This window comes from Meriones unguiculatus, chromosome 17, assembly GCF_030254825.1.
Source record: "Meriones unguiculatus strain TT.TT164.6M chromosome 17, Bangor_MerUng_6.1, whole genome shotgun sequence".
Taxonomy (NCBI): Eukaryota; Metazoa; Chordata; class Mammalia; order Rodentia; family Muridae; genus Meriones; species Meriones unguiculatus.
The window spans coordinates 20,044,110-20,056,562 of record NC_083364.1 but is presented as its reverse complement, the minus strand read 5'-3'; the positions used below and the strand labels follow the sequence as shown (position 1 = coordinate 20,056,562).

At 55.5% G+C, this 12,453-nt stretch overlaps 1 protein-coding gene across 3 annotated transcripts in view; it reads right to left on the bottom strand.

The window, feature by feature from the left end:
* Nucleotides 1–12,453, bottom strand: part of Ranbp3 (RAN binding protein 3) — a 37,053-nt gene that overhangs the window by 1,035 nt on the left and 23,565 nt on the right. For 2 of the 3 annotated variants that reach the window (XM_021632970.2, XM_021632971.2), the window contains 11 exons: nucleotides 8,521–8,586; nucleotides 8,083–8,175; nucleotides 7,021–7,148; nucleotides 4,478–4,591; nucleotides 3,690–3,793; nucleotides 3,440–3,515; nucleotides 2,699–2,801; nucleotides 2,374–2,483; nucleotides 1,304–1,424; nucleotides 486–628; nucleotides 4–190 (listed from right to left, as the gene is read on the bottom strand). In XM_021632970.2, coding sequence (XP_021488645.2) covers nucleotides 4–190; nucleotides 486–628; nucleotides 1,304–1,424; nucleotides 2,374–2,483; nucleotides 2,699–2,801; nucleotides 3,440–3,515; nucleotides 3,690–3,793; nucleotides 4,478–4,591; nucleotides 7,021–7,148; nucleotides 8,083–8,175; nucleotides 8,521–8,586 — 1,245 coding nt within the window. The remainder of the gene's footprint in view (nucleotides 1–3; nucleotides 191–485; nucleotides 629–1,303; nucleotides 1,425–2,373; nucleotides 2,484–2,698; nucleotides 2,802–3,439; nucleotides 3,516–3,689; nucleotides 3,794–4,477; nucleotides 4,592–7,020; nucleotides 7,149–8,082; nucleotides 8,176–8,520; nucleotides 8,587–12,453) is intronic. The other variant, XM_060371295.1, reaches the window with a different exon arrangement.

The window sequence follows — 12,453 nt, the reverse complement described above, 5'->3', positions numbered from 1 at the left end:
CACCAGCCCCCGTGACACCCGAGGGGGCGAGCATGGCATCCTCATCACTGTCTTCCTCCTCAGTGGCCCGGGTGGCTCCTGGCTCAGGTGGGGGCGCCTTAGCCTCCTGTTCCTGCTCGGCGCGGCTACGCAGTGCTAGGATACGGTGGTGCAGTGCAGCATACAACTGGCCTGTATCCTTGGAGCTGGCCTGCGGGGGCAGGGTGTGAGGCAGGGTGTGGCCAGCAGCCAGGCTGGGCAGTGCCCACGAATGTAGGCCCTGGCCTGCCACCGGGCCACACTGGCCTGGTCAGCTACGGTTCCTGACACCCCAAGTGCTGGCTGGCCCTGGAGAGTGAGGCAGGACAGTGAGCTGGGAAGGGGTCTGCCATCCCTCTGCGTGTGATGAGTAGCGGAGGGGGCAGCATGGCTATCACGAACTGCCCGGGGGAGCTCTGGGACCAGCACTGAGCCAGTATGGCACCCCTGCATTCCCTTGAGCTCACCGAGATCAGGAAGACCTTGACGCCCTGGTCCTCTGCGTCTGTCGCTGTGATTCGGATGCTCTTTTCACTGGCCTTATCCATCTGCATCTGTGCCCACAGCTTCGTGTTCAGGATGAGCCGCAGGCTGCCCTGGGTCCGCATCACTGCAGCAAGGAAGCCACCTTAGCTACACCTGTCCCAACCTGCAGCCCACATCTGGAGGGGTCAGGGAATCAAGCCCTTGCGGAAGAGGGTGGCCTGGAACACGGCAGGTGGGGTGTGCCCTCATGGCCCCTCCTGAGATGGAGAAAAGTCACAACTATCCTGTGTCCACAGGGCTGAGGGCACAGACAGTAACTGCCAGGTCAATCCTGCAGACACTTCCATCAACACTTTTTTTCCTTTTGAGGTAGGGGACGCATGTAGGCTCAACCGTGGACCAGGCAGGGCTACTCAGCCTGGGCTACAGAGTTAGACCGCTTTCACACAGTCCCCCAAAGAGGAGGTGTCAGCTCCGGGGCCCCAGGAGAGATCATGTTGTAGGCTGGCCTCTGGTTTTGTTGGAGGAGGGTTGCAAGCTGACACTCCTTCTGCCCCTGCCTTCCTTCCAAGCTGCACTGATTTCTGCGAGTGATTTAAAGACTGCTAAGGACACCTGATGAGGAAGCCAGTTCAGAGGGGCAGCAGGTCCAGGCCAGAGTGACAGGCCCAGGGCTCACAAGGAGGACTGCTATTCCTGTTTGCAGCCACGCCCCTGCCCCAACTGTGGAGCCCACACTTCTGGTTTTGGCGTGACCTGTGCCTACCTCTGGGAAGATCCGTCCTTCCCCAGAGCTCACCTAGCCGGGACTGTAACGTGCCATCATCGGTTGCCGCCATGTCATTAAGCCTTAGGAGTCCCCGGCCGCGCTCCACCCATGACTGTGAGGTCTTGTCAAACACGAACAACTTACACTGCATCTGTAACACGACAGGGCCAGTGAGCACGCCCTCTCTGCCCCAAGCTGAGAGCTACCAGGGAGACTGGGACATCTGACCACCCCACCTGACTCCCAGGTCCAAAACCTAAGGCCAGGACACTGACGGTGGCCAGTTTTCTCCTTGTCTAGTCATCTCTTATGGCTTTTGGTCTCTGTGGTGCTAGGAATGGAACCCAGGGCTCCAGCACACTGGGCTCTACCACAGAGCCATGCCTCCAGCTCAAGTGTGTAGACAAGGACAACCCTGGAAGCACAGATCCAGACACAGACGCCGCTGAGCTCCCACACTGAAGGAGCACTGTGTACTGTCAAGAGATGCTTGGCTGCAGAAACAGCGACAGCCCCGCAGTCTCTCCTGCTGCCCACCCAGAAAGCAAGCACACAACCTCACAAATATACTTGTGTGTTACACTGCTTGGAAGAGTCTCGAGGCCGGAAGAGGACAAGTACCAGCTCACTGACACTGTCCCATCCTTCTGTTACTCAGCCAGGAGCAAAAACAATGCTCACACATGGCTTGTCACAGACTTAAGGACACTGACTGCTCAGTGACAAAACCAATCAAAATCCCACAGATGGTGGGATTCCATAAGAAATGTCCCAGACCGAGAACTCCAAAGATATGAGGATGCCAAGGTGCTCGATCATTGGGACAGAGCCTTTTTTAGGTGATAAAAACACCCTGGGTCAAATTGTAACAATGGCTGTACAACTCATTTTTTTGTTTCCTTGAGATAGAGAAGTTCCTGACTGGCCTGGAAATCAGAGTTCCACCTGCCTCTGTCTCCGAAGTGCTGGGACTGAAGGCCTGAATTATCACACCCAGCTTCACTTTGTTGTTGTTGAAGACAGGCGCTTGCTATGTAGCCCAGGCTGGCCTTAATTCCTGGTAATCCTTCTGCCTCAGCATCCTGTGTGCTTGGTCTCACCTGCAGCACGTTGCTTTCTGCCTCCTCCCCTGTAATGACCTCCACCTTCTCCAGCAAACATGTCCACGCTGTAGCCTTCGTGTAGGCAGCTGCCGACTCGGCCAGCGACTCTGCACAGCAGGGGGACCCAAGAAAGAAGCACAAGTCAGCAGGCCCGGGCTTCCTTCCTGAGGACCTGGGGAGCCCTGTCCTGGTCAGCAGAGCATGGCCACCCACCAGCCGACACAGGCACTTGAGGCCAACCTCTCACATCCATTGGGGCCACAGCTGTCTCTACCTGGGGATCGGGAGTCTCCCCCTGGATGTGTGCAAGGCTAGGCTGTACCTTTCTTGGGGGCGGCCTCCTGGGATGATGACTCAGACCCCGACTGGGCATGTGTAGTCTCCCTGCTGGCATCTGAATTGGCTTCATTCAGCTTGGGGGGGCTCTGAGGAAACAAGCGTGCCAGGGCGGAGCTGCTGTGGGTGCTGAGGACAGAGTGAGAGGCCCAGCAGGGACGGCCGCTCAGCACTTCCCGGAGGCCTGACTCCTGCACCCTGCAGGGCCTGTCCTCAACAGCCATTCCATTCCTAGTCAGGCCCAGCCTCAGGGCCGCAGGATGCCACCTGTGTGTAGCCATCTGGGGTCGCTCTGTGGCACCACACTGTGGCAGACCAACAGGAAGAAGCTGCAGCATGGCTACAGAGTGGTCGGAAAGAAGGAAATGTGCACGCGCCTGCTAGCCTGGCTGACCCTGTCCTGCGGAAGTGGCAGGCATGGCTGGCCCTGTGGACAGGGACACAGGGCAGCTGTCTCAGTGGTGTAGCTTTGAGTGCCACAGCGGATGTTCACCACAGCTGGCCCTGGCCACAGGGAAGCCTATGTCAGTGGACAGTGAAGACCACTGGTGACGCCAGCCCCTGGCAGCCTCTGTGGGCAGCCGAAGCCTCTAACAAGTGGAGCTGGTCCTTCTCATCCCTACACCTCAATGTCCTGCCCTGACTGCACAGGAGACAGTATGTCAGCCATAGACCGTGTGCCCCCGAGTGGGAACAGGAACCAAAACACAGTGCCAGGGTCACTCACCAAGACGCGCTCACTCATGTTCTGGCCAAACACAAACTTGGTAGAGGCGTCAGCACTGTGGGTCGAGTTGTCTGTGCTGGAGAGGAGTGGCGCTGTCAGTGTGGCACCTGATGTGCACCGCCCAAGCACAGGCCACACAGGGGTGCCACCGCCTCCTTCCCTCCCTCCCAGCACACAGGCTGGGTAGACGCCGCCCTCTGCTTCTCCAGATGGAGGGTCCTGGTGGCGTGTGCGCTCCACAGTGGCTCACCTGGAACTGATGTACTGCAGAAAGTAGTTGGTTGCTGTGGGTGTTTCTGAGCTCGGGTGTGCGCTGCTATCCACATCTGCCACATCAGCATTCTCATTCAGTAACTGAGAAGACAGACGGAAGCAGGCTGTTCATGTGAGCTTGTCTCACAGGTGTCTGCCAAGTCCTGCTGTATGAATGCCTGGTGTACAGGGTGCAGCTGCCACCAACATGGCTGCACTTGATACAGCAGTTACGATACAAAGACAAGCTGGGCATAGCGGCACACGCCTTCAAACTCAGCACTGGGAGGCAGAGGCAGGAGGATCTCTGAGTTCAGGCCAAAAGGACTACAGTAAGATCTTGTTTTAAATAGATAATTGTCTGGTATCAGAACCCACACCTCTCATCACAGCACTCACGAGGCCCAGGCTGGAGGATCAGGAGTCCAGGGTCATCCAAAGCCACACAATTAGTTCAAGGCCAGCTTGGACTACATTGAGACCTCATCTTAAAATCAGACCCACATCAAATCAATCACAAACTCATTATTTCTTTTAGTTTAGGTCTTGGAAAGATGATCTCAGCCTGAAATCCCATGACTTGAGGATCAGTAGTTAAGTTCATCCTTGATTATACAATGGATTTGAGGCTGGCTTTGGCCACACGAGCCACTATCTCAATGAGAGAAGGGACTCTTAGCAGAATAGGGGACACGGACAATGAATGTCTGGGTAGATGTGCGACTGTCATCAAGCATCCCACGACACACTTTCGCTCCACTGCCCCACACCCACCAGGCCAAATACCTTCACTCTGTCTCTCAAGTTCTGTCCAAACACGAAAGCCTGTGGGGCCACCTGCTCCTCTTGACAGTGCCCCTCCTCCAAGGTAGCACACGGGGCTTTTTGAGGCACTTTCTCCTATAGAAAAAGAAAACTCAGTTACAAACAACAGTGACAGAAGAGTGCTCGTGAGCCTTGAGTCAGCCAGGCACACGACCTTACTGGCAGTTATGGTAGACTCTCCTGAGGTAGGCACCATTAGAGAAAAGCCTGGAACCCCAGACCTATGCTGTGGGCCCAGGGATCTGCTGAGGGTTTGGGATGATGCTAGGCCTGAAGCCCGATGGCTGGCCAATACCAGCAGTCCCCTGTCTTAATAGAGCTGTGGGTGGGAAAGGATTGCTTCCAGCTGGGTGCCAAGGTGGAGTGACTCTGCGGGAAGCTCAAGACCCAAGGGCACCACTCTTAGAGCCACAGTTCTAAGTTGTCTCCTAGGCTGTCAAGAGTCAGGTTTGCAAGTATCACAGCTCAGAAGGCGCCTGTAAGAACCTGTTCTTGGGGACTTCAGCTCAGGCACAAGGACGTTGGCTGTCAGGGGGGCAAGGCATGTCACCAAGATCAAGTGAGGCCCAGGACAGTCATGGAGGCAACAGTGTAGTGTGGTCAGAGGTGGAGTTCCTCTTCAGCGATGTTCACTTCCACCTCCCAGCTTCCCGTACTGAGTGTTTTAGACAAGCTTACGCTTCTGCCATTGCCCCAGTCACATTCATCTATGCATGTGCATTCACGTGTGTGCGTGCACAGAAATTTAAAAAAACACACAAAAAAACCAATCAACTCTCTGGACTGGTTCCTCCCACCACGCAAATCCCTGAGATCCAACCTAGGTACTCAGCTTTGGAAGCCAGCACTTTTGATCCACTGAGCCCTCTCGCTAGCTCCTCTAAATACTTCCTTCTTGCAAGTATGACTCTCCTGAGTACAGGAACTCCATCACCCATGTGGTCTGGAGGAGGGGAATTTAGAGTGGTACCAGGAGCAATGCCCTGGGGCAATGCCCTGACTACAGCTCCAGCAGCCCCGACATGTCTGTGAGAGCAATCTGCAGTGGTGGGAAGGGTTATGACACAGTTCTGAGGTGTCTCCTAGGCTGTCAAGAGTTTAATAGTCTCCACTTGCTTGACACCCTATAAATCTGGCTCCATTCTGACTCTGCCATGGCCCTGTGCCCACACAGGGGGTGTGGCTTCTGTGCACAGTCCTCCATATCCCTTCGGACGCTGTTACCCACTGAGAACCGGCCCCTGGACCTGGCACAGCTCCTGAAAGGTTTCTACCTGCATGGAGAAGCCCAGTCTCCGGGACCAAGGAGCTCCAGAAGGACCCGGTCTGACCTGTGTGTCCCCAGGCAGCCCTGCCTCCTAGCCAGTGTCCTGTCAGAGCCATGATCCCACTTCCTGGTCACTGAGCTCAGCATCCCGGGTCAGCTCTCTGCTGTCAGTCTCTTGAGTCAGGAACGGCTGAGAAGGTAAGGGTCCTGCCTATTCTTGCCACATGATCAGAGGTCATGAGCATGATGACACTGTCTATGCCAGGGCAGCCTGGGAGTGAGGCTACATATGGAATGTGGGACCTTGGGGTCAAATGTGGGTGCCAGAGACAGAATCCAGTCAGATAAATGTTTGGGCACTGAGAACCTAGCGTGCTGGTGAGACAGTGGAACCCATAAACGTGGTAAACTGAGGAGTGGGAGGGGCCGCACTGTGGAGGGTGGGAACCGCAAGAAGGTGACTTAAGCAGAGGGTGGGTAGGTGGAGACAGATGCTAGCCCAGCCTGGGAGCTAACCACTTAGGGCGCTGGGGTGGGACGGGCATTTCCCTGCACAGTGCAAGATTCCCACGTCCCGCTGAGCATTTCCCAGGTGAGAACAGACACACAGTGATGACTGTGACTATGTGGATGAATTCAAGAACACAGCAGGCAGCCTGAGCCCTCCATCAAAGCCCTCCCCCAGCAGCTGCTGGAGCACTGCTCCTGGCCTTAGTCCTGGGTCTGCACAGGGCTGGCTGCCAGTACCAGTGCATTCTGAGGGCTCATCTCTGTGGGGACCTTGTTAAAGACACAAAGGTCACTCTGGGCTCCCTGGCAGGGGGACCATCCTGACAAGTGACCACCCATCAATGTCAGGTGTGCAGTGATAGCCTCTCAGCACCTAGTGTGGTATGGAGAGGCCCTTGCAAAGGACTGAGAACTTTGGCTCCCTGCTGGTGTCTCCATGACTGCCTATCTCATGAGCACTGCCAGTGAAGTGGGCTGGGATCAGCCTGGAGCAGCAGAGCCAGCGCCATCTTCTGAAACTGTGAGCCAGTAAATCTTCTGTCTCTGCAAAGGGTCCTGCATGGGTATTCTGTTCCAGTGTGGAAAAGGGAGTGGCCCAGGTGCAGCCATGTAAAGAGCACTGAGCAAAGCCAGGCAGCAAGAACCACCCCCCCCATGGGAGAGAACCTGCACAGACGTCACACCAGGGCCCGGCTCTGCAACCTGCCCTGGCTGCTCCCCAACCAACCTCAAGTGTGTGTGCCCCCTCGGCAGACTCGGAGGGGCTCCTCTGCGTGAGGTTTTCTGGTGAAGTAGTCGTGGCTGTCCCTGTGCAGTCTGCTGGCATGCTGACCCCGTTGGTGCCACTGCTGGGGACTGCAAGAGGGAGAGAGAGAGTGTGTGTGGAAAGGTGTCCCCCAGCCCTTCGGCAGCTGGCAATGCTGCTAGACTCTGTCTAGGCCTCCTTTGTGAAGAGGCTTCTAAAGTTCATTCATCTTGGGCTATGCACAGTGATGAATGCTTTTAATCCCAACACTTGGGAGGCAGAGGCAGGTGGTTCCCCATGAGTTCAAGCAAAAACAGATGTACACTTAAAAAAAAAAAAGGGGGGCCACGCATTCTTACATTAAAAACAAAAAATGTCCAAAGCCCAGCCACGAGGGCTGCTTGCTGTCTTTATTCTAGGAGACACTGAATTGGCATGTAGCTCAGGTCACACAGGGCCTAGGTTCCATCCCCAGTACTATACATACCCCAAGATCTGAACAAGAACTGGCTTCCAGTGTGCTCAGGACTCCCACAAAATGAACAGCAAAAGAAAACCTATCGTGGATGCTCTGTGCAATGGGAGGCGAGCCCGACTGGGCTCATGGGGTCAGCAGCCAGCCCCCAGCACTTCACATACTCACACAGCAGGAAGGAGCTGGTGGAGTGTACGTGCCTACTGTCCCATGGTTAAGAAGGGATACAAAGTGAGCTCAAGAGTAGACTGGGCTACCCTATGTCACAAAGACTCAACTAAACTGAGACAAAATGACAATGGCCCTCTAACATGCTGGGCCATGCTGCTGGCCCCCAAATCAGGACAAAATGAAACAAGGCTCTCTGAGTATGATACAGCTTTGTCTACCTGCTGACTCTGAGCGCTGGAGCTGAGCCGACTTTGGGTAATTTATCAGCATGATCCAAGAAGTGGCCCAAGAGGCAGGGCCAAAACCCAGCGAGCCTTAGGTAGAAACTGTGGTGGTACCCCATTCCTTTATCGAGGGTCCCCTTGCCTCTGTACTCGGACTGTGATGGGGTCCCTTACCCGTCTGTGACAGCACCTTGGGCTGAGGGGCCTGCAGCACGGCTGGGCGGAGCACGCCACGCTGCTGCTCCCTGGGCTTCTGGCTGGGCAGACCTGGAACACAATGGATTCTAGGAACATCGGCCCTGCTGCTCGAGGGCACATCAACTCCAGTGGTTGTGCAAGGGAGGCGGCACTCAACCCCAACACTTGACAGTGACAGACAACTGCCACTAGGATCTGGGATGAGGTCTGGGTCACTGCTTACTCTCTCAGAGCTGGCACAGTACAAGGTAAGATGGCCAGGGCTGGTACAGGGTCACATGAATTCCCAAATAGGAGATGACCTGCCCCTGCAGGTCCGAGCAGCTTCCCAGAGCTGCCTCCATGTCAATACCAGTCCCAGTAGACAGACTGGGCCTGCAGCAAGCCAGGTAGGGGCCTGGAAATGTCACCCACCTGCACTGGGCGCCTGGCCGTGGATGAGTGTAGGGGGCTTCAGTCGGAAGCCGCTGCTCTTCTCCTCTGCAAACACAAGACACACCTGAGCTCAGCCTGTGGGGGCAGGAGCACAGCGAAACAGTGCAGTGTGGACCTAGGACCCCGGAGAATGGTCCAGGCTACAACAACAGAAAAGCAGGAGGCCCAGGGTCAGAGGGTACAGTTCTGCAGCAAGGCCAGCACAGGGGATGTGAGAATGAAGATGCTGAGGCATACCCACCAGGCTCTGGGCCCTTCCGCCCAGTGAGGGGAGTGATGACACTATTGAGCAAGCCTACAACAGAGGACATGAAAGCCAAGGATCATTGGACCTGCCTCCAGGACATGCCTATGGCTCAGTGCCAGCCCCCTCAGTCACTCACAAAAGGCTTAGTGACTAAGCTAGCAGGTAGAGAGCTGGGGCTTCAGGGACAGCTAGAAACCCAGTGTTAGTCTGCATCCTGGTGACCTTGTATGAGTGCGGGACAGGTGGTCTAACCTGACTCAGGCCAGGAGGAAGGTATGGGAAAACAAACAGGCCACAGGGAGTCTTGGAGACTCAGCCATGAGGCAAACCCTCCTGATGAAGCAAAGACAATAAAATTCTTGGGGAAAGGACAACAGGAAACCCTGACACACAGGAAACTGGTCCCACTGGAAAGCCCAGGGTCCGCCTTGGGGACCACGCAGTTAGAGCAGCACTCAAGCTCTAGAAGTAAAGGGCTGAGTGCACTGGCTACACAGGGCCTATGTGTGTGACAAAGCAGACACTGGAGCCAGCCATGAAGTGGGACAAGGGTGCCTCCAAGGGGTTAGTGCTAGGCCACACTTTTCAAACCTGAGACCAAGTTCATAAACTGTATAACTGGAGGCCCCAAAGGCTGGCCACAGGAAGTCTCTCGGGGTCCTGTTCCCTACAGAAGTAACCACAACACAAGCTTTAAGACTTGAGGGAAGCCAGGTGGTGGTGACACACACCTGTAATCCCAGCACTCTGGGAGTCAGAGGCAGGCGGATCGCTGTGAGTTCAAGGCCAGCCTGGTCTACAGAGTGAGTCCAGGACAACCCAGGCTACACAGAGAAACGCTGCCACAAAACAAAACAACAACAACAAAAACCAGAAAGACTTGAGGGTAACATAGCTGGCCACAGAGACTGGAGCCATTCACCTGCAGCAGCACGGGGCCCAGAGCCCAGCCATTGTGCTGGCACACAGGAGTCCATGCAGGGCACTGCTATGACCAGACGGACAGACACAGGCGAGCCTCCCTGTCGAAGGTAGGTGGGCAGCCAAGGCTTAGAGTTCTGTCCCCAGCCCATCCACAGGGACACCCTGGGATGACACTCTTTGTTAACAGTGTTGCTGCACATGAGGCTGCTCACGTCCTAGGGGAGCCAGGCTTCACCTCCCCACAGCCGGCACCCAAGGGATGGGGCTTGGGAGACTGCTCACTCAAGGGAGCTCCCCACTTAATTGGAAACACACTGCCCTGAGGCTGGCAAAGCTCCCAGAGCAGTGACTGGTGTAGCTGGGCAAGACTGTCGCTGGCTGGGTCGTCATGACCAGGGGATGCAGAGTAGAGCCAGGTTTCTTCTTCAGGCTCACCTTGTAGCTGAGGATGACCTTGAACTCTTGATCTTCCTGCCTTCACCTCCCAGGAGCTGGGATGACAGATGTATGTCTCCAGACCTGCTTCTTTTCTTCTTCCTCTTTTTTTATTGAGACAGGGTTTCTCTGTGTAGCCCTGACTGCCCTGTAACTCACTCTGTAGACCAGGCTGGCCTTGAACTCAGAGATCCACCTGTCTTTGCCTCCCAGGGCTGGGATTAAAGGCATGAGCCACCACTACCCAGCTGAAACCAGGCTTCTCAAACATCAGCAAGAAGGGCTAGGACATTAAAAAAAAAATCCTACCACTATATGCCCAGGAACAGGGTGTGGCAAAGGCCAAGCAGGGTACCCTGAGCATCAAGATCCTGGTTCTAGAGGTTGCACACCAACAGAGAGGGGGAAAAAAAAAAGCAGCAGCTCCTAGGACTAAGATGGAAGGGTGAACAAAGTCCCTGTAGAGACAGGACAGAAGGGGACCAGGGCCACTCTTCAGACTGCCAAATTCCAAGCATCAAACAGTTTTCTGACAGCACAGAAGCCATCAGCTCAGACAGACCCAGAGTCACTCACACGAAGACCAAGAACAGGGACAGAGAGGGAAGGCTCTGCAGCCACCAGGAGACAGGAGGAGTGCGGCAAACAAGGAGAACCTCCTCCGCAGGGCAGAACACAGCCATGCTGGGGAAGCACACACAGGAGCAATACCACCAGGAAAAGGACAGAAACTGTGCCCCGAAAAGCCAAGCTACCCTTGTGGATTCCCCAAAGGCAGCCCCAAAGGTTCTCCTTGGAGGAAGACAGCACTGTGGAATCCAAGTCATCACAGTGGGCTGGGGAGACAGCTCAGTGGGGAGAGCACCCACCCTGCAAGTCTAAGGCCCTGCGTTCGCATCTCCAGTATTTATATAAGAAACTAACAGATGCAGAGGATGGATCCTGAGCTTGCTTGGCCAGGCAGCCCAGACCCAACTGTGAGCTTCTGTCCAGGCAGAGCCCCTATCTTGAGAGAGCAAGACAGAGACAGAGAGAAGGAGCCATCAAAAAAACATCTGAGGCCTTGCTCTGGCTCCCACACAGATGAACATGCCACATGCACAGAATAAAAACAGGCAGGCCGACAAGGCTAGGCATCTCCTTTCTACAACCTCTACACATCCCCAAGCTGGCACACAGCCTTTACATCAAGATGGTGTGCAGCCGTGAAAGGGCCCGAGATGCCTGCTTTGCACCACCATGCCCCAGATGTGCAGGATGGAGTGGGGCTGGTCACAGAGGAATTCGACCAGACCTCCTGAACATTGCAGAAGTCACACCTGCTGCCCTGGGATAGACCCCAGGACCAGAAGCAGAGCCAGCAGAGGCCAGGACACTGCACGGTCTTGCTCTTCAAGGTGGAAGCGAGACTGGGCCTGTCATAACATCTGCCTGGTCTTCGCAGACACTCACACCACATGAAGCACCATGGTGCCACACTGTGGGGCTGCAGTGTTCACAGCTAGTGGCTCAGGCCACAGCACTGGCTCTGTCAGCGTCACTTGGCAGATCTTTTATAGGGAGTGCAGCCTACAAAGTCTCAGGGCTGGCATGCAGTGAAAAGACGAAAGAGGCCACCCTGAGCACACTTGGTGGAAGCCCACCCAGGTGCAGAGCATGCACTCTCCAAAGGGTCTCTGAGATCAAAGTGGGCTCCCAGAGCAGAGGACGTGAGGCACGGCCCCTTCTTGGTCTCCTGCAGCCCACAGTGGTCACAGAGAACGGCGCCAAGAACGAGCATGACCCTCAACATCTGCCCCCGAAAGGCTGACTGGTGCGCCACCACGCCTAGTTCCTACAGCCCTGGAATTCAAACCCAGGGCTTCCTACATGCTAGGTGACTGCACTACCCACCGAGCCTCAGCTTGGTTTTCTGTCACTGCTGTTTTTTAAAAACATGAATCCGTGGTTTCACTAAGTTCTCGAAAAGAGCTGGGTGAACGAGTGCATGTCTGTCGGCTGAGGGGGAGGCAGACCACGCCTCCTCTGCACGGGAGTGGACCTCTACATATATATGTGTCTAGGTGACACTGCATCTGGGTGGCAACAGGCACAGGGCAGCAATCACCTAAACTCAAGGGGTGCCTATGTGAGGGGGGCTGCTAGGCTTTGCCCGACTCCAACGGAGCATCCCCAGCCCTAGCTGCAGCCTCACTCCTGGAGTGCTTGGAGCCCAGAGGCTGGCATCCATGTGTATGTCCCTCAGTCTTACCACATGCCCCGAGCTGGGAGTACAGGTTGACTGGCCCTGGTTCTACACTGAGTGC